Source organism: Cavia porcellus, unplaced genomic scaffold, assembly GCF_034190915.1.
Source record: "Cavia porcellus strain 051 isolate PalLab524CR breed Dunkin Hartley unplaced genomic scaffold, mCavPor4.1 scaffold_18, whole genome shotgun sequence".
Lineage (NCBI taxonomy): Eukaryota > Metazoa > Chordata > Mammalia > Rodentia > Caviidae > Cavia > Cavia porcellus.
This window is the reverse complement of record NW_026947501.1, coordinates 24,413,828-24,438,624: the sequence shown is the minus strand read 5'-3', so window position 1 is coordinate 24,438,624 and position 24,797 is coordinate 24,413,828. Positions and strand designations below refer to the sequence as shown.

General features: G+C 41.3%; 1 protein-coding gene and 2 pseudogenes across 1 annotated transcript; 2 read left to right on the top strand and 1 right to left on the bottom strand.

Annotated features, from left to right (window-relative positions):
- Positions 1–158: 158 nt before the first annotated feature.
- Pcyox1 (prenylcysteine oxidase 1) lies at positions 159–12,379 on the bottom strand. The gene is made up of 6 exons (XM_003469026.5): positions 12,193–12,379; positions 11,113–11,319; positions 10,050–10,224; positions 5,762–5,973; positions 5,308–5,460; positions 159–4,053 (listed from the first exon to the last, which is right to left on the bottom strand). The coding sequence occupies exons 1-6, from the start codon at positions 12,302–12,304 to the stop codon at positions 3,395–3,397; spliced, it is 1,518 nt and encodes a 505-aa protein (XP_003469074.1). The 5' UTR covers positions 12,305–12,379; the 3' UTR covers positions 159–3,394.
- A 143-nt stretch (positions 12,380–12,522) lies between these two features.
- Positions 12,523–16,094, top strand: LOC100718853 (serine/threonine-protein kinase Nek2-like; annotated as a pseudogene).
- Positions 16,095–20,797: 4,703 nt separating this feature from the next.
- LOC100725650 (hsc70-interacting protein-like) lies at positions 20,798–22,386 on the top strand (annotated as a pseudogene).
- The last annotated feature ends 2,411 nt before the right edge of the window (positions 22,387–24,797 follow it).

The window sequence follows — 24,797 nt, the reverse complement described above, 5'->3', positions numbered from 1 at the left end:
ACATGTGCACTTTATCCATGTAGCCTGAAGGTAATTTTATACAGTGCCTGTATTTTGACTGACCAATTACATGATGAAAAGAATTTTCCACTTGTGGCATCAAGATTTTGGAGTATTTCACTATACACTGATACTTAAAGGTTCTGCGACAAAACAAGTACTGACACAGTCATTTATTGTTAACACAATCACTCAGTGGGAAAACTTCAAGAGTTAGAAACAGGATTTCAGAGGAACACAGCATATTGTGACTGAGTAGTGAAAATGTAGCCAACAATATGTTCATCTACTTCATGGATTTTGTTTTTGGTTCAGCAGCTCAAATGACATATATTACACATGGTTGTATTATGAGCTAACCCTAACATTCTAAGCAAATGCCTGAAGGTCTATCTGCTTTTTTGTGATCTGTCAAGACCCTGCAAGTCTCTAATCAGTTTAAAACTGGAAAATGATGTATACACAAGTGAGCTTGTAAGATTCTTTTAAAACAACTAATGGTGTATATAAATGGTGTTTCCTCTTCATAGAAAACGTTTACAATAAAACAAATCAAGTAATCACAGTAAGGAGAACTGATGTTAAGTCCAGTCATTTTCCTTCTATTCTTCAGCATCGCTAAATCTTCATAGATGTTGATTTTAGAAGAGGTTGTCTAGGAACCCCAATTGTGGTTCCTACAATAGTAGCATCACCTGAAAACTTCATAGAAATGCAAGTTTGTGGGAGGGGGGCAGGTTTCTTGGTTTGTTTTTTAGTATCAGGAACCAAACTCAAGACTGCGGTGCTTACCAGGCAAGGGCACTGTGTCAATGAGCTTTATCCCCAGCCCAAAATGCAAGTTTTTGTGTGCCACTATAATCCTATTAAGTAACATCCTAGGGTGGGACACAGCAGCATTTTCATATTCATTCCAAGTAATTCAGATGCATACTTAACTCACTTGGACTGGAGTAGAGTTGGCTCCCACTCAGCCCCTGCATCACGGTTACCCGTCTCTTCTGTAAGCGGAGCAAACTTTGAAACTATTTTTCCTTTCATAAAGTTGTTCTTTAATGCTGCAGTTACAGTAAAATTACCCCAATATGCCTGGAGTAGAAGGCGCTAATATTTTTTTCCCAATTTTCTTTTAAAAAAAGTATTAATATTGTAGTTACATTGAAAATATCTACTATGTCTGATGACTCCACCTGTTTTGATCTTAGGAAAGAAATTTCAGATACCCTATTGGAAAACTGAATCAGAATAGGTTTGATGTAAGACCAGCAACATTTTACGTTGGTGTTTTTATAAGTAAAAATATATCCGATTGCAAAGTCTACAAATGGTAGAAAGTAAATCATTTCATTAGTATACACCAATATTTACAGTAGTCCTCCCTATCTAGTTTGGCTTCCATAGCTTCAGTTACCAAGAACCAACCATGGTCTAAAAATATTTAACAAAAAATGCCAGAAATCATAAAAATTAAATACTTTATACTATGTTAGGGTTTTTGTTATGATTAGATACTGTTCATCTCTGCCTAATTTATAAATTTATAAACTTTCTCATGAGTATGTGTGTATAGAAAGAAACACAGTATATATGGGGTTCAGTACTGTCCAGTTTCAGCCAACCACCAGGGATCCACAAACATCCCCCTCAGATAAGAGGGACTACTGTGGTATATATAACAGCATTACAGTCTCTACAAATTGTCCTCATTAAAACCACAAAAGGAGAAAATATATAAATGCCTCTTCACACTTGTTAAAACTAGAAAAGAGCTAACCTTTGATAAACCATGAGTTTAATTCCTGCCCTTGTATCAAATATATCTTGGCAGTTTTATCAGTATATTATGTAATAGTCACAATTGGACTAGGGAAGAATTTTTATTATGAGTCAGTGTCCTCTCACACCACTTTCCTAAAGTAGCTACTGACATAATCTGATGAAAGAATCTTTAAGTGACAGTGCATGTTAACCTGGTTGCAGTTACTGTCAGAATTCACAAGATTTACTTGTTCTTTGTACCAGTGCTACGACAATTGATCATAACCTTTGTATGACAAACATAGAACTGGCTTTCTCAAGTTTGGCTGTATAAGTGAAGCTCTGAGTCCTTCAGTTGATTCCAATGTGCAGGCAAGCTTGATTTCAGCAACCACCCTCTAACCTAGCAGGGTATAGTAGCTGATATGTTTAGCACTGTGAGCATATCCTGGATTTGACTGAGTTTGGTGTCCTAAAGCCAACTACTCTCAGCAGAAGTTGCCTCTGCTATTAAGACTGTCAGTGCTTCTTACCAAGATTACCGTGAAAGTTCTCCCTGAGAAGACTCGTTCCTTGTGAAATCTGCTTTGATAATGGTTTGGGTTTCTTAGGACTTCTAAGGCACTAAAAACCCCTGTAGACACTTCACCACCCATGTCCAAAAGTCTCTTAATACTGGCTGCACATTAGGAAGCTGAGAAAACTGTAATGCCAACTTCATATCCTCAACTCATTAAATCCGTCTCTGCATGTATGGACCTATCAATAAATTTTAAAGCTCAAAAGAATGCTTAATATTAGAATGTCAATTTCTTAATTAGCCCATATCTACTTTCCATTTTCCTAGAGATCTTTGTATAAAACCTTAAGATTTTACTCGTATGACTTCTGAATTTTGCCCTAATAAAATGGTAACAAAGCAATCTAAGAATAACATTGTGAAAGTCCAGGATTAACCATAGGTACATTCGGGTCAAATGGTGCACACTGCTGAGTGCCAGCCTCCAAACATCGACTTCCAAAGCAGTTTTATCTGTCTGAATAAGGATCGTACCCAAATGTGAAACTCAAATGAGCCAGTCCCTAACATGTCTTTAAATTCTTCAAGAGTTCACCTTGAACAGCTCCACAGTTTCGGTTAAAATCCAGGGCTCCACTTCTAAACCTACTGAATCAGAGTCTCAAAAGAAAGAGAAACTTGAGAATCCACATGTTGGTTTCTTTGTATTTGTTTTTGTTTTGTTGTTTTTGAGACAGGGTCTCACTAGGTAGTTCAGGCTTTAACTCACTATGTAGCCCAGGCTGGCCTGGAACTTTCAGCAATCCTGCTGCCTCAGCCTCCAGAATACTGAGATTACAGACGTGTACACAGCGATCCATGTGTTTCAACAAGCTCCAGGTGATTGCTACAATGAGACAAGTTTGGGAAACATTGCTCATGGATATTGAAAGAGCAGGAAATTCTGGAGATGTCCTAAATGCAAATTATCCATTGAACCTTGCATTTATGACCCATAAGGGTTAATTAAATGATGATAATGGCAAAACATCTGATTCAAAATCATCTCTGCTCAAATTCAGTGATTTTTGCCGGTGATACTCACTGGGAACCAGGAGGGAAAAAAAGAGTGTTATTTCATAGCTCAGTTTTAAGTTTCTCATATAGGCCGTCTTGGTCAATCATGTCTGCATTCCCATTCCAGCGATGATAGGCGAGGAGAGCCGCGTTGTAACCTGCAATGGCACTCATTTCCATGGCACTCGCAGCAAACTCTATCCCGTTGACATAATACAGCCGGTCATGGAGTATGATGGAGGGGCACTTCTGCGGGGGCTTATACAAAGGATACGCACGCCAGGCCTTCTTCACAGCATAGTCATATGACAAAAAGTACTTCATAATTTGCTTTTTACTAAGAACATCTGGGGAAAATATCTTCCAAACGTATGTTCCATCTGTTGATGGTAGAGGATTTTCCTCTTCCCTTACAGGGGATACAATTGCAATGCTGTTAATAAACAAATCTGAATTATCAGTGACTAACACTGTAGAGAGGCCGAACTGATCTTTGGCTCTGGAGCTAAATACAGTTGAATTCAATTCTCCCTTAATAAGAGTTGTCACTATTTGTTGGTAGGATTGGTCAAATTCCTCAATTGGAGGATCAAAGTTGAGGAAAGTTATATTGGACATTTTCTGATTCAATGGAGTGGCCACCAAGACGATGTCATAGAAGTCTGAAAGGGTCTCAGATCCGGTTTGGTAGACCACTTCATACATCTTTGTGGGATTTCCTAATGGGAATAAGTATACATTGCTTTAGTGTTACTAACATTTATTTTATATTTTTTAAAAATAATTCTTGCCAGGGATGGTGGTTCACACCTGTAATCCCAGCATCAGTGAGGCTGAGGCAGAAGGAACACAAGTTCAAGGCCAGCCTGGGCCAAATAGTGAGTTTAATGCCAGTTTGAATTACCTGGCACTGAGACAGCAAAGCCTGTCTCAAAAACACCAAAATTAAAAAAAAAAAAAAAAAAACACCAAAATAAGCCAGGTGTGGTGGCACACACCTGTAATCCAAGCATTCTTGAGGCTGAGGCAGGAGGATTATTTAAAGTCCAAGACCAGGCTGGGCTACAAAGTGAGCTCAAGGCCAGCCTGAACTGCATAGCAAGACCCTGTCTCCAAAAAATAAAAAAATACCAAAATATTTAACTGTTTTCTTGTAAACAAGCAGCTGAGCTGACCTGTGAAAATGGTTTGCTACACTTTTGACCCAGAAAATGCCACAAAATCATGCAAATCAAGAGGTTTAAATCTTTATGTTCACTTTAAGAACACTCATGAAACTGCCCGGCCCATCAAGGGTATGCATATCCAAAAGGCCACCAGTATCTGAAAGATGTGCCATTCCACTCTCACAATGGTGGAGTTGGCCAGTGAGCCCAGACCAAACACAAGGTTAATGTTCCAAAACAGTGATGAATTTTTGCTGTATATGCTTAAAAGCACAAACAGTAAAGCTGAATTTAAGGCTTTAAATTTGGATTCTCTGGTCACTGAACATATCTAGGTGAACAAAGCACCATCACAGTACTTACAGAGCTCATGGTCGGATTCACCCATACATGAGCTCCCTGAGCTACACTGAGTTGACCCTGACTGAAAGGAGCAAATTGTTCCTAACCCAGAGGAGGAACATCTTTGGAGAAGCTGAAGAAACAAACCTTAGCGCATGACAATAAATTAAGCAGAAAATAAAAGCAAATTTTAAAAAAGATAACTATTCCTTGCAGATTTTATTACGCTGAGGACAATTTCCTATTCAGAGTTTCAATAAGTACAAAATGTGGAATTTTTACTTTTGAATCCAGAGTCACACCACTGTACTTGGGCACATCTGAAAATATTTCTACATGGCACAACATATGCAACATAATGTTCCTTCACCTTGGAAGTGAGTGAGAGATTCCAAAAGGAAAGATTATTTTCATAAACAATCAACTTTCCAAAGGGTGATTAGGAACAAAAGGAGTTAAACTCACCTGTCAACTTGGTCCTTGTTTTCTCCTCTATAAACATTACTGAGCCAGATATAAGATTCCCTTTGGAAGCCTTAAGAAGCCGTGAGCAAACAACTTTATTGCCACCTTCCACTGCCCAAAGGCCAGAATCAGCACCAGTCATTGACACTGCCCCTGTTAGCAGGAGAAAAAATGTGTTGACTCTGTAAGCGGCCCTCTCCCCACTCTCCTTTCTTAGTTATTTTTGCTCCAAATGTCTCCAGACACCACCAAATGAGCCTTGGGCCAAAATGCCAGCTAAGAACAAATGGATGCTTAGGACACCAAAAAATGTGCATCTATCAACACACAGTGCTGCTAATGTCTGAGACTTGGAGAAAGCCTTCCCCAACCTCTGGCCTAATCAAGAGCCACTGAATCATTAGCCATGTCCTTTTTTGAGACAGTGTCCATGAAAGTACTCTCTCTGGCTCACCTACAAAGGCACTGAGGTCTGTGCTTTGGCCATAATTGACCTTCATGATAGGAGCAACCATTTCATTGATGAATTTCTCAGAGAAGCCTGCTTTCTGCAAGGTTTCATGAAGCGTGTGGTTAAGCAGTCCAAGGAAGTCATCCCCTCCTACAGCATGCAGCAATTTCTCTACACTGCTGAAGGCATAGTCATGAGACTGGTAGCGGTAGATCCTATTGAAAAGAAGACAAATGGCCATTACACGCCACGATGGAGAAAGGGGATACAGAAGGAAGGGAAAGATCACCATCAGCTCCATTCCCTCCTTTACCCTCTCCTGCTGTTCTCTGCACACACTCTTTCTTTTCTGCTTTATACCTTCTGCTTTTTGAGACAGGCTCTCACTGTGTTCAGGCTGGCCTTGAAATCACTATGTAGCCCAGGCTGGAAAAATCGCAGCAATCCTGCCTCATCCATTTGAGTCCTGGGATCACAGGTGTCCTCCACCTCACCCAGCTCGTTCTTTGTATCTTCCAGCGGCACTTACATATGGCCAACATTAAATTTGATTTTCCTGCTAGGTTTTAACTTCACCACCATACCCCATCCAAAAATAATGAGCCAGACCAAGGGATTGAGGGAACTGCAAACAAAATAAAGATGTGTTATATACTAACTCCCTATGATGAACGTAATCATTTGTACTATAAACATGTACTAATGAAAATTAAACATCCACCAAAAAAAGGGGGCTAGTCCACGTATCCTACATATCATCGTCAGTGCATTTAATGCCAAAGTTTAAATATTTTTTACTACTTTCTACTTCTCCCATCCAAGTGGAAACCTTATTGATCTTCCTCACATCTCTCCTGTAACTTCAATCTCACTCACCTCATCTTAATCTTAGTGAATAACTGATCTACCTATTCCTGACTTATTTACTTTGATTTTTTGCGGGGGGGAGGCGGTCTTTTTGAGACATGGTTTCACTATGCAGTTGAGGCTAACCTTGAGCTCACTCTGTAGCCCAGGCAGGTTGCAAATTCACAATGATCCTTCTCCCTCAGCCTCCAGAGGGCTGGGATTATAGGTGTGTGCCACCATGCTTGGCTTTACTTTGAAATATTTTTGAATCTCCCCAAAGCTCCAAAATACTTATTTTCTCATCTATGAAATCAAAACCCATCTTGCTTACTAACTGAAATTAAAGGCACGTGTGATGTCACACACGTATAATCCCAGCACTTGGGAGGTTGAGACAGGATCGCTGAGAGTTTAAGGCCAGCATAGTGAAACCCTGCATCAAAAAAAAAGAAAACAATTTAGGCAATAGGGTAGCCACTGATTATGTCCTATTACATTTTTTTTGAAGTCTTGTATCGCTTTCACAGTTTTGATTGGCTTTATTCTGTTTTACTTTGTTTTATTTAAAATAAAATTTAAAAACAAAACTTAAAATCAGCCTGACTTTTAAAAAAAAGGTTTTTAGGAACAGATTCATCAAGTCTGTCTCCTTTGTTGGGGTGGGGGAGTTGTTTCATTTTATTGTTTGTTTTGTTGTTGTTGTTGTTTTGTTATGTTAGGTTGGTTTGGGGGGGAGGTTTTTGGGGAATTGTTGGTTTTGTTTTTTAAGACAGAGTCTTGGGGCTGGGATTTAGCTCAGTGTTGCATAAGCACCTGCCTTGCAAGCAGGCAGTCATGAGTTCAATCCCCGGTACCGATAAAAAAAAAAAAGACAGTCTTAAGTTTGGTCTTGAACTCACTATGTAGCCCAGGCTGGCTTTGAACTCATAGCAATCCTCCTCCCTCACCCTTCCAAGTGCTGGAGTTGTAGGGGTGCACCACCACATCTGGCTCTACCTCCCTTGTTATAATTGCAGGTGAAAAAAAAATTAAATTAAATTTTAAAAAAACAAATACAGAAGTAGAAGACTTTGTCTAACGATAATATGACAAGTAGAAACCTTAAGCACAACTTTCTCCCTCCTAAACAATACACACACATACACTGTCTACCTTATCTCAGCTGACCCATTCACTGGTCTTTTAATATGCTCTATGTGTAGCTTTCCACTGCTACACAAGCTCTTCCCCATCTCTGAAATACACTTCCCATTCCAAGTATAGAACAGCTTTACAGAACAGCTACTTCCTTCTGAAAGTCTGAGTTCCAAAGCAGGCATGGTTATTACACACTTGTAAGCCCAGCACTCGGGAGGCTGAGGCAAGAGGATCGTTGGGAGTTCCAGACCAGCCTGGACTACATAGTGGGCTCAAGGCCAGCTTGAACTGCAAAGTGAAACCCTGTCTCAAAAAAAAAAAGCGTTTTTTATTGGGAAAATGAGAAGCTATAAATACTACCTACCCACTTTATCATACCATATCAATGTACCTTTTGTTTGTTTTTCAGTGCTGGGGATCCAACCCAGGTCTTGGTACATAGTAGGTAAACATTCTACCACTGAGTTACACCCCCAGGTCCGGAGGATTAAAGTAAAGAGAAAATTAATTTAGAAAAAAAAAAATTAGGAATGCAGAGTTGGCAAAACAGCAGCTCTAAGTAAGAAGCTCCATAAAGTGGAGTGGTCACAGCAAGCCTCACTGGGAAGGTAACATCTGAAAAGGGAAAAGGTAAGAATACAAGTCATGTGGGCTGGGGATTTAGCTCAGCGGCACAAGCACCTGCCTTGGGAGCAGGCGGTTGTGAGTTCGATCCCCAGTACCGATAAAAATGAAAAAGACAAAAAAAAAAAAGATAAAAAGAAACAGTGAGGCCAGAGCTGCTGAAGGAGAAAGATTCAGAGAACAGGAAGGGGCACGGTCAGAAAAGCAAAGCAGGAGGCCTTGCAGCATTTCCAGAAGGCTAGTGAGAACCTCTAGGAATCTGTTACTCCATAAAAGCAATGAAAAAACAGTAAAAACTGTCAACACTGGTCTGGGGGTGTAGCTCAGTGGTGTAGGACTTGCCAGTGTGCATGAAGCCCTGGGGACTACCTCAGCACCTCGAAAGACAGAAAGGAGGAAGGGAGAGATTTAAATTCTTGGGGCAGTGATGGCAAACCTTTTAGAGCTTTCAAAGATAACGAACAGCCAGCCACAGGACACATGCTATAGGTTTGTCACCACTGCTCTAGGCTACAGGCTCCGAAACATCATGTTGTTAGGAAAACTCATGTAAGAGGCTGAAGATATAGCTCAGCTTGGCTAGCATGTACAAAACCTTGAGTTCAAGCACTGGAGAAGAAAAATAGAGAAAAAACTCATTTAACTATTGTATTTTCTACAAGCTTTTATACTTATTCTGTCATTCATCTGCACACCAATACAGTTCAGACTTTAAAAGTGAGGTCTCAACCAAGTAAACAGGAACACACTTGTAATCTCAGCTACTCAGGAAACCATGGTAGGAGAATCACAAGTTAGAAGCCAGTTTGGGCAATTTAGTGAGATTTTATCTCAAAAAATAAAAAGGGCTGGGGATGTAGCTCAATGTAGAGTGCTTGTCTAGCATGTATGAGGCCCTAGGTTCAATTCTCAGTGCTGTAAAAGAAAAAGTAAGGGCTCTAGATCCAGACTTTCTGAGTGGAAACTCCCAGATCCACTAAGTTCTACATGGGTGAGCTAGTATACTTAAAACTCCTATACAAGATGGCATAGTGGTTCACAACTACAATCCCAGCAGTCAGATGGCTGAGGCAAGAGGATTTTCATGAGTTCAAGGACAGCCTGTATTACATAGCAAGACCCCATCTCAAAAAAGAAAAAAAAAAAACTCCTCAAATGCAGTTGAATGGTGGCAGATGCCTTTAATGCAGGAAGCTCAAAAAAGAGGGCCACAAAGTCAAGCCCAGCCTAGGTAATTTAGTGCGAACCTGTCTCAAAATTAAAAAAATTTTTAACAAAAGGCTAGCATGTAGTTCAGTGTGAAAATCCTGGGTACAACCCCTAGAACTAAAAACAGAGAGTCAGAGAAAGAGAGAGGCCTCCATCTTTCACATCTGAAAAAAAGCCAACAGTATCTACCTAAGCAAGATGCCATAAGAATTCAAGAAGTTAATTTTCATAGATATTAAGAGTATCTGGCAACACTAGATAAGCATTTGCAAAGTACAATTCAGAGACAAAAATAAACTATACCTTCAATTTTCCAAGTATATCAGTAGTCTGCACATTTTCTACAAAACATTTTGCCGAACAATGTTATAAACAGGACTTCCAGCTATCTAGAGAACTGCTCCAAAAACTAGAATTCCTAAAGCCCATCAAACTGAAAGTTCTTAAGTCAAATGGGAAAGGGAAAAATTACCTCATGAATTTGTCTAATATGTCTTCTACCCACATATGCATCCGGAGAGTCTGAAATCCATAGTGCCAGACTAATTTAATCATGTTTATTATAAACCAGCTGCTCTCCTCAAACACCAAAGTCTCTCCATTGTACACCCCCACCAGGCCACCTGAAGCTGGAACCGTGGAGAGACCTGAAAAAACAGAAAAGAGAAAGGATAGTTGCTAAGTTAGATTTCCACCACTGGTCCAATAAAATCCAGGAGAACCTCCAGGGAACATTCTGACATGACTGAATTCCTGGCTTCCCCTACTTCTCTGGGGAGCTCTATTTTTAGACCAGGGCAATCTACTCACTGCCTATCCAAAACCAGCCTCAGGAGATAGGTCAGAAGGTCATGCACATATATTAAAATTAAACAGGTTACTCTGAGTCATGGCGGAAATACTAACGTGGGACCGTAGTACAGAAAATGTGGAAGGCAGTGCCTATTCAGATCTTATTTTGCAAAACTGGGCATTTCAGTTACATGGAAAGAAGCCAAAATTACACAATATTCCCTGAGGAGTCTGCAAGGCCTGCCAGACTGCTGCCACAACCCGCTCAGCTATTCTGCCAGCGGGGAGGGTGGCAGCAGCCAGATATCCTATGTGTTATGAGCAAGCACATCGTTGTACCCAGAGCTGTACAAATGACTTCAAGTCAGACACTGCTAGCCTCTGGGCCTCATCTCCTCAGCTGTAAAATGAGCATTCTAAGGTTTCAGCTAGCTCAAAACAGTCACTGATTCTTCAATGCAAACCCAGAGGTTTAAGAATTCACAACAGCAGGCATCCTCACCCCACCCCATGGCTGTAATTCCAGATAACTGAAGATACAGATAACCAGTGTCCCCTTACAAGAGAATGGCTCTTAACTAAACTAGTACCAACAGTCAACTGGACACAAAGGGATTCAGTTTTACCAGTTCCACTGTAAAAGATAATTAGCAAGACAGAAAAGTTTCAGTTCTCCATATGGCAAAAATACCCAGGGACGGTCACACAAAAATCTGTTTAGCTCTAAGACCAAAATTACATACCCAGGTCTTTGACAAAACGCTTCATGTGCAGATTTAAAGGATGGATGATAGAACCGCCTGCCTCAAAATCTTGCCCTTCCACGTTCAGGGTGGCCAATCGGCCCCCTACCTCTTGTCTTTCAAACACATCAATCTTCACATCTTTCCCAAATTTCTGTCGCAGATAATAGGCTGACGACGTGCCACCAATTCCAGCTCCAATAATGGCTATGAGGGGAAAAAGGGGACAGTTGTTTTCTCTTACCAGTAAGGATTTTATTTCTTGAAGTCCATTCACTAATAATAGAGATTACTCAACCATTTAGAGAACAATGGAGGTGGGAAGGGCTGCTTTAAAGATAAAAATCCCTGCTTCCAAAATTGCAAATTGACATTAAGTCTTTTTTTTTCCTCCAAATGCCCAAAGATTCTCATTGGTTTTTCTAAAGGCAACAACAGGCCATCACCCATTTCTCAGTCCCCAAGTCATTGTAAGAGACCAAGCACGCCTTTTTTAAAGTGGCCGCCATTTTCGCCTAGCTGCAGTCTTTTGTCTCAGAGTAGACTCAGTGTAGACAGGTTAACGATCCCAAGGGGTGCGGCTTTCACTGGGGGGGGGGGGAGCCAAAATCCAAAGGGACTGAAACGAAAAGGTCAACAGATTGCGGATTGTTTCGGCAGCTACAGCAGTCCTAGGCAAAGAAATTGTGCAGGCCTGGGGCCTCTGAACAGGCCGACCTCAGCAAAGCGGAGATGGGGAGGGGTCGCAGCCTCGGCGCCGCAGACACGCTGCGCGTTCCCCCCGCGGCCGGTGCCGGGTCTGCTGGGCACCGACTGTTTCCGCAAGGTGCAGCACAAGGAGGGTGGCAAGAGGGATCCTCGTCTCCCCAGAGCCCAGCGCCAAGTCTGAACTGTAGGACGCGTGGTCTCCACCCCCGCCCCTGCCTCTACTGGGCATCTCTCCCTGCCCAGGAATGCACGATCCGGTCCGCAGGGAGACTGACAGCCGCGGAGAGGCCAGAACAACGAGACTGCGAAATGAGTTGCGCGGCGCGGCCGCGGCGCTCCGGCGCCCTCCTACGCCGCCCCCTTCTGGCCTACCGATCTTATCCGGCGGGGCCCTCAGCTCGGCGCTCGCCAGGCACCCCCAGCTGCACAACAGCAGCCACAGCGTAAGCAGCCACGACTCGAGCTCCACGGATGCGCGCCCCATGGCCTCTCAGAGCTCGCAGACAGCGGGGAGCGTCCTGCAGGCTCCGAATCGCCGCGCGACTGCGCGCTCGCCCGCCCCGCCCAGGCCTCCAGCCCCGCCCCTCCCCGAGCCCCCACCCCCAAGCACGCCGGCCCTCCGGCAGCTCCCTCCCTTAGGCCGCTGGGCTCCCTGGCACTCCCGGCCGTCCGAGGCCCACATTCTTACCGAAGACTTCTAAGATGCAGGAGGAGACTCAGATGCTCTCCTTCCTCGCCATCTCTGGGTGAAGCGGCTTTGATGGTACCCCCTTGGAGTCTCCGCAGTGGCACCGACTCAGAAAATACACACAGAGAATGTCAAAACAGGCCAAGGGAGCAACAGATACTAACCATGCCTTTGTTTCAGAGAATCTTGGGCAAGAAATGAATGGGTAAATAGTGCTAGAGGAAAAGAAAATGAAAGAGACTGAGGGTTGGGCATTGCAAAGTGAGGGGAGTGGAATCTAGCGATGGACAGGAATAAAAGTAGTGTGCCTACAGGAGACCAGGATATGCCACCCCAAACATGTGTCTGCTCTGAGAATTATTTTGAACTGAAGGCAATTGAGAGGATGTGATACAAGAAAAGCTCTCAGCCCTCCCCCATTTACCCAAAGACAGGACACAAATTTACAAAAGCAAAGTGTCCCTCCTCCCCTTTGAACCTGGAAAGACGAGAGTTAATTGGTAAAGACAACTTTAGATCTTTTAAATAGAATTTACAGGAAAACATTGGTTTGGACTGAGCAGGTACACTATGATCAACAGACCAAACCAAAATGGAGCCACTTATGGTTAAGTTCCTTGCCACCACGCTGAACCTATGTGACCTTTCAAAAAATCGGGAGAGATACACAATAGCTGAATCTCAAGACAAAGTTAGTTTTAGCAGACACAATAAGGAAGTTCCCTCTGCTGAGTATCTAAAAAGACCCATCCACTCTTTGTTCTGTTTCTGCTTTCCTCTGCTTTTTCTGCCTATAAAGTTAACATCTACTGCTCAGCTCACAGGAACATTTCCTAAAGCCCAGGTGAAGAGCTTTGAGGACATAGCTCAAAAATAAAGTGTTTGCCTAGCGTACTTAAGGTTTGATACTCAGTGCATACACACAACTACAACAAAAGCTGAACCTTAAATTTGTTGTAACTTTGTCTTTTGATAGATTTTAATCAGCCAGGAGCAGAGGAATCTATATGACAAACTGTACCAAAGACCTTGTCTGTACCCTTTTCTTGCTTCCCCACAGTTTGGCATCCCTGGAGACTTTTTGAGACAGGGTTTCACTCTGCAGTTCAGATTAGCCTTGAACTCACTTTGTAGCTCAGGCCCACCTCAAACTCGCATCAATTCTTCTGCCTCAAAAAATAAAAAAATAAAAAATAAATTTAAAAATTCTTCTGTCTCAGCCTCCTGAAGCCTGAAATTAGAGGCATGTGCCACTAAAAATCCTTTTTATTTTTCACTAAAAATTTCACTAAAAATTTCAGTATTTCACTAAATATATTTCAATATATTTCACTAACAATATATTGCCCTTTGTGGACTATGCTGTATAAACCTGAATTTGAAGCCACTTCTTTGAGATTTACTTATTTTTCTGGGTATTTTCCATGTATACGTGAAATATAAATTATCAAGCTTTGTTTTTTTCTCATTAATTTGTCTTTTCTTACAAGAGTCTGTCCCAACCAAGAACTCAGAAAATTATATATACTACATATTGATGCTGTACTGATGCCATACAGTAAAATGTTATGCATACTCAAAACTATTGTCTTGCTATTATTAGTTGAGAAAAGCCAGTGGATGAATGATGAGTAAAGCATGATCCCACTTCTGAATTTATAATACTCCTTCCCAAAGAAAGAAAGAAAAGTAACTACTAAATAAGCATAAAGAATAGTAGAAACAAGACAAAAAAAAAAAAAAAGAAAAAGAAAAAATGGGGCTGGAGATTTAGCTCAGCGGCATAAGTGCCTGCCTTGCAAGCAGGCAGTCGTGAGTTCGATCCCCAGTACCGATAAAAAAGAAAAGACAAAAAAAAAAAAAAGAATAGTGGAAACGAAGAAACTTGAGTTAGGTAAAAAGAAATACTGAACTTGGAAACATGGAGTAGAAAATCCAAAGCAAAAAAATATTCATTAACTGGGAAAATATTAGAGTTCATTCTAAGTGACAGGCAATGGACCAATGCTTGTGAAAAATCAGATTTAAACAAAAAAAACCTGCCAGCATGATGTTCCATGCCTGTAATCTCAGCACTTAGGAGGCTAAGACAGGAAGATTACTATGAGCTTAAGAGAGCCAAGAAAAAATAGTGAGTTCAAGACCAGCCTGAACTACATAGCAAGACCATGTCTCAAAAAGACCAAAATAAATAAATAGACAGATATTTACTATAATAAAGCTGATGTTCTAATGAGAGAGAGGGAGAGAAGGGAGAATGATGATTAGAATAGATAAGTAAATGTTATAATGTAGGAATGGGGTAACAATACTGGCAAGCGAACTGTTATTTTAAATACACTGGGCTCTTTCTGATTCCTGACTTCCATAAGGCCAGCAGCTTTCCCTTACCGAGGCCCTCCACCATGCCTGCCTGCTCAGAGCCAGCCAACTGTAGCCTGAAAAACCAATCAGCTTGGAAAGAATCTGACTTTGGTTCCTGACCAAAGCTAAGAAACAAATGCCTGAAGGAAATACTCAAACACAATTTGTTACTATGATGCAATCAGTGGCCAAACCAATGCAACAGTCCACATTTGGAATAGAACATTTCCAAGGAGGAGACCTTGCTGTGAGGGAACTAAGGAAGAACCACATTTAGATGAAAAGTTTGTCCTTCCAGCAATGACTCAGTGATCCTGGCTCTGGGGAATGCCACAGATGAAATGATGGCTGTCAGACGGCTCTGCATCAGGGTCTGGAAAGAGCCAATGCTTTCCTGGTTGGCAAGGAAAACATTGCACTTGGGGACTCTGGGCTAGCTAGAATACTAAACTATGGTGTGAGCTTTGCCAAAACGTTAGCACATCTTATTCCACATCTCCTAAACAAATCATGCGTCCTATAAGGAGAAATCAGATGTCTGGTCACTGAGTTGTTTGTTGTATGAATTATGTATACTAATGTATCTATTTACAGCTTTCAACCAAGAACTAGCTGGGAAGATCAGAGAAATCGAATTCAGGCCAAACCCATATGGTTACTTTGATGAAGTGAATGACATTATTAGGAGAACATGGAATTTAAAGGTAACCCTCACTTCTGTTGAAGAAATTACTGAGAACCCTCTAATAGCAGACTTGGCTACAGAAAAGCAAAAAAGCCATCTTGAGAGGAAAGGATTCCAGCCTATTGAGCAAACTGAAATTGAAGGAAATACAGTTGTATAAGTGGGAGTGAGCCCTCAGAGTCCAGGAAAAGAGACTGGAACAGAAGGAATCTGAGCTTTATGTCTCAGAGAGAGACTAGCAGAGGACACACTGGCCAAAGCAGAGAGCCTGCTCAGGAGCTACGGCTTGCTAAAGGAACAGCAGCAACTGCCTTTGGCAAGTAGTCCAGAACGTCACGATCTTCCATCCTCAGTAATTAAAAAGAAAGTTCATTTCAGTGAAGAGAGAGAACATCCTGATGAATGACAACTCAGGGAGTCCGTTCACCTCCAAATTCTGAAGAAAATGCTTCTTGCTCTACAGCTGCTGGTCAAGCCCTGTCAGATGCTGAAAAGAATTCTAGGCTAAAAAGCAGACAGCTTTTGGGCATGTGCTAGCCTAGCAGAGACAGAGCTGAGTGCAGTATTCAAATACTGCTAACTGGGAGCTAGAGATTTAGCTCAGCGGCATAAGCGCCTGCCTTGCAAACAGGCAGTTGTGAGTTCGATCGCTGGTACCAATAAAAAGGAAAAAGACAAAAAAAAAAACAAATACTGCCAACCTTTAAAGATGGTTAGCTGGATATGGGAGAGCACACCTTAGTTTCCTTTATGGAAAACCATCATTTTTAATAGTGTATAAACAGCTCTCATTTACCCACCTCTTTCTGCTAAATGAAATAATTCTTTAGTTTGTTTTTTTGTCTGGTTTAGTTTTTGTTCTGGTTGTTTTGTTTTCTGAGACCGGGTCTCACTATGTAGTTCTGGTTGGCACTGACCTTATTTAGTGTAACCAAGACTGGACTTTTGAACTTTTGTGACCCTCCTGCCTTAGTCTTCCAAGTGCTGGGATGACAGTAATACACCACTACATCCAGCATAATTCTTTAGTTTCCTAGATAGATAGACAGACAGATAGATGGGGTGCTCAGGGTAGGCCTCATCGTGTAAGTGGTATTTGAGCAAAAACTCCTAGGAAGTGAGGGAGTGAGTCATGTAGATATGAAGGGAAAGAGCAAACAAATGCCTGGCATGTTTGAGGAACTACTTGAAGACCAAAGGAACACAATGAGAAGGGAGGGTGTGAAGGTTTCATGGGTGAGGATGCAGATGCTGCCAGAAATAAGCACTTCTACTCAAGAAGATAAAATAAGGAGATTTAATCCCCCTTTTCACTACATCTAGAAATGACAAAGAAAAATTAAACCATGGTTATTAGTTCCCATTCCAACTACATTATACCCGTAATACCCTCAGTCCATTAAATAGACAAGGTCCTCAATAACTATTTGTTGGTTGATTAAAAGTGGCCATGTTAGTGACCTTTGACCCGCAGGTCATATCTAGAAACTGAGTTTAGATACTGAAATCTTGAGAAAGAATTTATTGAACAAGGAAGCACTTCAATGAAATAGTTTAAAATATTTGCAAATGGTAAGAGAAAGGCTTTTTCGAAGCACCTCCCCTCCCTGGTAAGTGGCTGTGGTGTGGCAGACTACAGCCCATCCAGGGGGAGAACCACCAGTGTCTCCTGAGATCCACACCATGGTGGAACTTAGGATGCTGGGAAACCAAGCAAGCAGCCTGCCTCCCTGCTAAGCAATAGTGAATCTACTGGTGCACACCCTTGAGTCAAACATCCCACTTCCCATACCCCCCTTCTCTTATCCCCACCCCCACCCCCGTTAGCAAATGGGAACCAGACATCTGAGCATCTCCTGGGAGGTTGATCATAGCAAATAAGGGGGATTTCCTTCTACCATCTCTTTGAAGGCAAATATTTTTATTACTGTTTTGCTTTATTCTGATTAATGCTACTGCTCTATTCAATATTCTGTCTTGGTAAGTTCTATAATGTTCTATATTTCATTTTATTTTGATATACATGATTGAAAGAACAACTATTGTAAAGAAAACGAAATATACTGTGATACCTATTACTGTTATCCCAGTAACCTGCTGTGAAGTTCTGTACCAATTTCACTACATGGTCTCAGTTGGCTTTATTCTGTCTTGTTCTGTTGTATTTTACTACTTTCAAAATTAAAAAAAAAAAAAGAAAGGCTTTTTCATTCTTTACTCTTGCCTTTCAAAATAATAGTGCCAGTGAAACTTAAAATGGATGAAAAAATCATGAGGAAAAAGTTACCACATCGCTGAAGTATGATTATACAATAAACCAGGCAGAAAATTTTTTTAAAAAGATAAACTGGGCAGAGTGGCACACACCTGTTTGAGGCCAGCCTGGGCTACCCAGTGAGTTTAAGGCCAGCCTAAACTACACAGTGAAACCCTGTCTCAAAACAAACAAATAATAAACATTTAGCTAAATAAATGTTGTTCACAAAAGTCCTTTTAGGAAGACAAACAGTGAAGAGTGTTCTCTTCTGACTAACTGCCAGGTTCTCTGAGCCCACTGCTAGGCCAGAACGTTGGCCTATAAACAATTACACAAAACTTGCCGGGCATGGTGGTATACACCTGTAAACCTGGCACTCAGGAGGCTGAGGCAGGAGGATCAAAGCTAGTTTGAAGCTGGTCAGGGCTATCTACTGCACTTAAGGCCAGCCTGAACTACACAGGAGACCCTGTGTAAAAAAAAAAAAATTATGCAAAGTTTTCATGGATTTTCAAAGAGATCAAAGGTACAATCCTACATCAGCTCTGCTCCCTCTGAAAATAACTGCCAAGAATTTACTGTTGTCCCAGCCACCATTTGAAGATAGTCTTTTATATTCCAGCCTCTGTGGAGGTTAAAAGGGTAACTTGGATCCAGTTAATAAACACAGAGAAGAGGCAGATAAGAAACATAGACGGGTTGCATGCAGACCAACTTTCACTTCCTGCTTTTTATTTTTCAGCGCTGTTCCTCTGATTCTCTAGTGCCTCGTTCTCCCTTTAATATACCCAATCAGCCAAGATGAAAGCAATCATTATGTACTATGAGCACATACCTATAATAAATAAAATAATAAAACCTAAAATAAGTAAAATGTTCAGTCATCTTTGTACTCATACAAACGGAATCTGAGTTCAGGTCGCACTGGAATCTTCCCTATTATAATAATATATGACTGACTAAAATATGTCCTTATATCTTTTTTTTTAGGTACCGGGGATCGAAGTCATGACTGTGCACTTAGAAGGCAGGCGCTTATGCTGCTGAGCTAAATCCCCAGCCCTCCTTTCTCATTTTTTAAAATTTTATTTTAAAGAGGATAAAACCCAGGAAAGTAAAACAGAATAAAACCAATAAAAAAATAATAAACCAGTATAAGTGATATAGGACTTCAAAACCAACAATAGTACATAATGCCTTTTATTGTTTTTAAAATAGCTGTAGATATTTTCAGATGTAGTAAAAATTGAAAAGAACAGAATAGAATAAAAACAATAAAAATAAAACAATGGGGGCTGGGGATTTAGCTCCTTGCATAAGCGACTGCCTTGCAAGTGTGCAGTCGTGAGTTTGATCCCTGGTACTAATAAAAAGAAAAAGACAAAAAAAAATTAAAAAAAAATAAAACAATGAATGCAATAAAGGACTTCAAGCCACTAGTAAATCCACAATGGCTACCATAATATGTCTCGTTATCTTTCAAATAGCTGCTCCTGCCTTCAGATTTAACATAATCAAACAGAACAAGACTAATAAAACCCAACACAACAAAACAATGAAAAAGATACGGTTTCCAGGTGGAATCACTTCCTGGGGAGGCTCTGGTCTCTCCCTCTGCAGTTCATGAATGGTGCTGACTCACAGAGAGAGGCTTGGGTGTGGCTGTGCCCACTCCCTCCCAACAGCCAGCACAAGGGGCTGGTTTCCAGGCCTGGGATCACCTCCTGGGGAGGCCCCTGGTTCTCCCCACTTCCCCACCCCACGGTCCACAAATCATGCCCTTATATCTTAACACACTGCTTTATCTTTGACAACACTAATTTTTCTTCTTTGAAATTACCTTGAAGGGGACTGGGGATTTAGCTCAGCTTGCATAAGCACCTGCCTTGCAAGCAGGCGGTTGTGAGTTACCGATAAAAAAAAAAAAAAAAAAGAAATTACCTTGAAGAAAATTATTCTCACAGCTCTTATCTCCTGTTTCACTTTTTTCTTTTTCTCGGTAGTCTAACTCATACTTATCTCTTGTGGCTCCAGCAGCACCAGCTTGGTCGACCCCAGGCAATGAAAGCTGGTGGGAACAGGTGCACCAAAGCAGGGATAGATACACCTGTCTAAGCACGCGGGACACAGCGCAGGCTGGCTGCAACTCTCCCAGAACTCCTAGCACAGAGTATGTCTCATTACAGTATTGTCTTTTCCAATTTCAGCATACAGCCATTTGTATGCAGAATGACTCTGCAGACCTGGGGTTTGGTATCAGCTCACCACTGAGTTGCACCAACCAACAAAGAACTAGTCAGATGCTATGATAGGAGGCTGATGTCTAAATGATGTCTAAACAATATCAGAAAAGGTAAATATATTGGACAAAATAAAACCGAATCATTTTCAGGTGGCAAGGGATATAATTTATTTATTTATTATGGTTGTCTATTTATTTTTTGAGGCAAGGTCACACTATGTAGCTCAGGCTGACCTCGAACTTCCTGAGAGCCTCCTGCCTCAGCCTCCTGAGTATTGGTATTACAGGCATGCACAGCCATACCTGGCAAAAGGATAGAATTTTCAAAGTGAAAACAGCCAAGTGTGGTGTCGGTACATGCCTGTTGTCTCAGTTACTTTTCTCTCGTTGCTGAGACAAAATATCCAATGGCCAAAGTTAAGGAAGGAAAGCTTCATTTAGCTCACAGTTTGAAGAGGTTTCAGTTCATAATTGGTTCACTCCAACACATAGTGGAATGGCAGAGAAGCAAATTGTTCACAGTGGCAGAAGATAATCAGAGCCAACAAGAGAAAGGCTGGGGATTTAGCTCATCAGTATAAGCACCTGCCTGGCAAGCACGAAGTGGTAAACTTGATTCCTGGAACAAAGAAAAAAAGCAACAGGAGATCACCAAGAGTTCAAGAGCCCAGTCGTGGGAGCAGCTCTCAGGCCTTGGATAGGGCCGCAACCTCCATAGCAGTCGCCTGTGGTGTGCTGACCATGGATCCCCGCAAAGTAAACGAGCTTCGAGCTTCATGCCTTCGCGAAAATGTGTAAGCAAGATCCGAGCATCCTGCACACCGAGGAGATGCGCTTCCTGAGGGAGTGGGTGGAGAGCATGGGGGTAGAGTACCACCTGCTACTCATAAAGCTAAATCAGAAGAAAATATCAAGGAAGAAAAAACAGATAGTAAGAAGACGGAGGAAAACATAAAGACAGATGAGCCATCAAGTGAGGAAAGTGATCTAGAGATTAACAATGAAGGTGTAATTGAACCAGACACTGATAGCCCTCAAGAAATAGGAGATGAAAATGTAGAGATAACTGAGGAGATGATGGATCAGGCGAATGAAAAGAAAGGGGCTGCCATTGATGCTCTAAATGATGGGGAGCTACAGAAAGCCATTGACTTGTTCACAGATGCCATCAAGCTGAATCCTCGCTTGGCCATTTGGTATGCCAAGAGAGCCAGTGTCTTCATCAAATTGCAGAAGCCAAATGCTGCCATTCGAGACTGTGACAGAGCCATTGAAATAAATCCTGATTCAGCCCAACCATACAAGTGGCGAGGGAAAGCACACAGACTTCTGGGCCACTGGGAAGAAGCAGCCCATGATCTTGCCCTTGCTTGTAAGCTGGATTATGACGAGGATGCAAGTGCAATGCTGCAAGAAGTTCAGCTGAGGGCCCAGAAAATTGCTGAACATCAAAGGAAGTATGAGCAAAAATGTGAAGAATGAGAGATCAAAGAAAGAATAGAAAGGGTTAAGAAGGCTCGGGAAGAGCATGAGAAGGCCCAGAGGGAGGAAGAAGCCAGACGACTATCAGGAGCTCAGTATGGCTCTTTTCCAGGTGGCTTTCCTGGGGGATGCCTGGTGATGTCAGGAGGGATGCCTGGAATGGGAGCAGGCATGGCAGGAATGCCTGGGCTCCATGAGATTCTCAGTGATCCAGAGGTCCTTGCAGCCATGCAGGATCCAGAAGTTATGGTGGCCTTCCAGGATGTGGCCCAGAATCCTGCAAATATGTCAAAATACCAGAGTAATCCAAAGGTTATGAATCTCATCAGGAAATTGTCAGCCAAATTTGGAGGTCAAGCATAATGCTCATCTAACAAAGCCCTTTCTCAAGGAAAAGCAACCTAGATCACTTACTGGATGTTCCCAATAATACAAACCAGTGTACCTCTGACCTCATAAGGAGAGCTGGGGTGCTTCAAAGATAATCCCTTCCCCTCTGCACAAAATGGAGCTGAGGTGTTTTACAATGGCTTACCATTAGCGATTCATTCAGATAATGTTTTCCTACTAGGAATTACAAACCTTAAACATGTTCTAAACCATAAAAAAAGATTTAAAACATTCAAAGGGGCTATTAACCCCTATAGTTTTTTTTTTTTATTAGTCATTTTAGGTTTTTCCTTTGAATTGCTGGGCAAGGAAGATACTTCAGTGTGAAGATTTATGGCTTTAGTATGAATGAATAAAGTTGTCTTTTTTGTGTGGGTAGCAAATCTCATTTAGGAAGATAAAGTTTGAGTTGGATATATGGATACTAAGGCATTTTTGATTTGGCTTTTTAACGGTTTCTTTTTCTTTTTAAAGATGATTTATTTCAGTATAACTATTGGGACCACCAGTATTTGAATATGATCTTGCTAAGGACTGGAAGTACTGGCCGGGCAGCAGCAGTCTTACATAGTGTTTTATGTAATATGTACCCTTGTACAGTTTGCAGTTAAATCTTACACTGCGCTGAAGGGGTGATCTTTTTTCTAAGCACAGTGGAATTGGGCTATTTAGCTCTGTTCTTGTCCAAAATACCAAATAAATGTTTCATATTATTTCCACTAAAAAAAAAAAAAAAAAAGAGCCAGTCGTAGTTATAATGTCTTCCTGCCCATTTTATTTTATCCAAACTACCAAGATTAGGGTTGTGCCAAACCAATCAGGGGGCTAATTTAGTAATCACACAGCCTTAATCCCAGCATCACACGCTCTGGAGTCAGCCAGCTCTGAAAAAGCCCTGTGGCTGCATGAGGCTTTGGGGGCCTAGCTACACAGAAACCATAACACCTATCATTCCAGCACTCAGGAGGCTGCAGAAGGAGTCCCAGGAGTTTGAGGCCAGCCTGGGCTGTATAACGCACTCAAGGCCACCCTGAACTGCACTGTGACACGGTCTCAAAGTACAACAGGACTGTGGCTAACAGTGCAAACATTCAAATTATTCTACAGATTGATAAGCAGAGGACCTTTGCCTCTTCTCTCAGCTTTCACAGTTTGTTCTGGTTCTAAATCTTGCCAACAATGCCAAGCAGCTACTGGATCAGCATGTGTCGCACTGTACAAGCACAAAAGACTGTTTTTGTGGGCCTGAACCTTGTAGAAGCCATCTCATATTAAGAAACAAAAGCTACTATAGCATTTCTAAATCCCACACCCTCAGGAAAAAGAGAAAGTTTTTGTTTTTTTGTTGTGCCAAAGGACGGTTGTGCCAGCACAGAGCATGTCTCATTATTTTCACCTTTTAAAATAGTGGTGAAGTCAGTCAAATGAGGATATTAAAATTGGGCATGTTGGCAACACCTGTAATCCTGCCACTTGGGAGGCTGAGGCAGGATGATCACTGTGAATTTGAGGACAGTTTGGGCTATATAGTGAGTTCAAGATCAGACTACACCACATAGCAAGACTCTGTCTCAAAAGAAAAAAAAAGAGAGAGAATGTTAATTAAAGATGGATTTTTTCAAAAAAATTATGCATAAGAAAAGTATTTCCAGTGTAGGATAGAAAACCATATTACTGAGTTTTTGTAACTGTCTGCAATCACACTGTATTAATGTCCACTTTGTATGCTTTAATTTTGTAACCTGGACAACTGTTTCTGAACTGACAATATGTAATCTATTTACTAGTGAATTCTTACTGTATATTTTTTCTCTTGAAAGTCTGTATTACTTGTAGCCTTTTACTGTCTTGCTTTGTCTTGTTTTGTTTTTCTCTTTAAATAAAAAAAAGAAAAGTATTTCCATAAATAAGACAAAAGGACTGTGATTAGTATTACAAAGATACAAAGAACTCCATAATGGTACGAGGGTAAGTAACTCAATATACAGCACTTGGGAGGCTGAGCCAGAAAAATCACCGTGAGTGCAAGTCCAGCTTGGTCTACCTAAGCAAACTCAAGACCAGCCTGCTTTATAGTGAGAACCTGTCTCAAAAACAAACACTCTATATAAATACGGACTAAGTGTATGACTGAGCAATTAATTCACCAAAGAGTAAGTGCCAATGGTAAAAACAAATGATAAAAACAAACAAAAAAATGGTATATGAAAATATACTAAACCCTAGTAGTTTTTTAGGTAAATGTGAACTAAGACAAGGAGATACCATTTGTTATTGATCATATTGGCAACCTTAACGAAAATGGAAGGAGACCGGGGGAGTGCTCAGGGACCAGTTTTCAAGCATTATTGGTGAGGCTACAAATGACTATGACGTTTATTCAATTCAGTAATCCCCTGTTGGGAATCAACCCTTCAGAAATAAAAAGATCAATGTATAAGGGTACACAAACTAGGTCTGCAACACTGTAGTGGAAAAATTACAGTCACCTGAATGTCTGTTGGTACCAATTATGGTAATTTATTCAATTTATCAATTAATAAATCATAGCACACTCATAATGGGCTATTTGGAAGCTTATTTATTTTTTGAGACAGGGCCTAACTACACAGCTCAGGCTGGCCTTGAACTCACTTTGTAGCCCAAGCTGGACATGAGAATCTGCAGTGATCTTGTTGCCTCAGCCGTCCTAGTGCGGGAATAACCAACATGTACCACCATACCTGGCTGCAGCTACTATTAAAACTTGGGCTAGGAATGTAGCTCAGTGGTAGTTGCACTTAGCATCCCCGAGGCCCTGAGCTCAATTCTCTGTATCCACTCAAGCAAAAAACAGATCTCTTCGCACTGAACTGAGAAACATTCACTA

Bases quoted from the DNA above. Each gene is read 5' to 3' on its own strand.
- Pcyox1 (XM_003469026.5), bottom strand. From the start codon at position 12,304: ATGGGGCGCGCATCCGTGGAGCTCGAGTCGTGGCTGCTTACGCTGTGG. The intron at 5,461-5,761 runs GTGAGCCAGAGA...TCCTGCTAACAG, and splicing joins AGACCTCAGTGCCTTTGTAG to GGGCAGTGTCAATGACTGGT. The intron at 4,054-5,307 runs GTGAGTTTAACT...TATTCCCATTAG, and splicing joins AACAAGGACCAAGTTGACAG to GAAATCCCACAAAGATGTAT.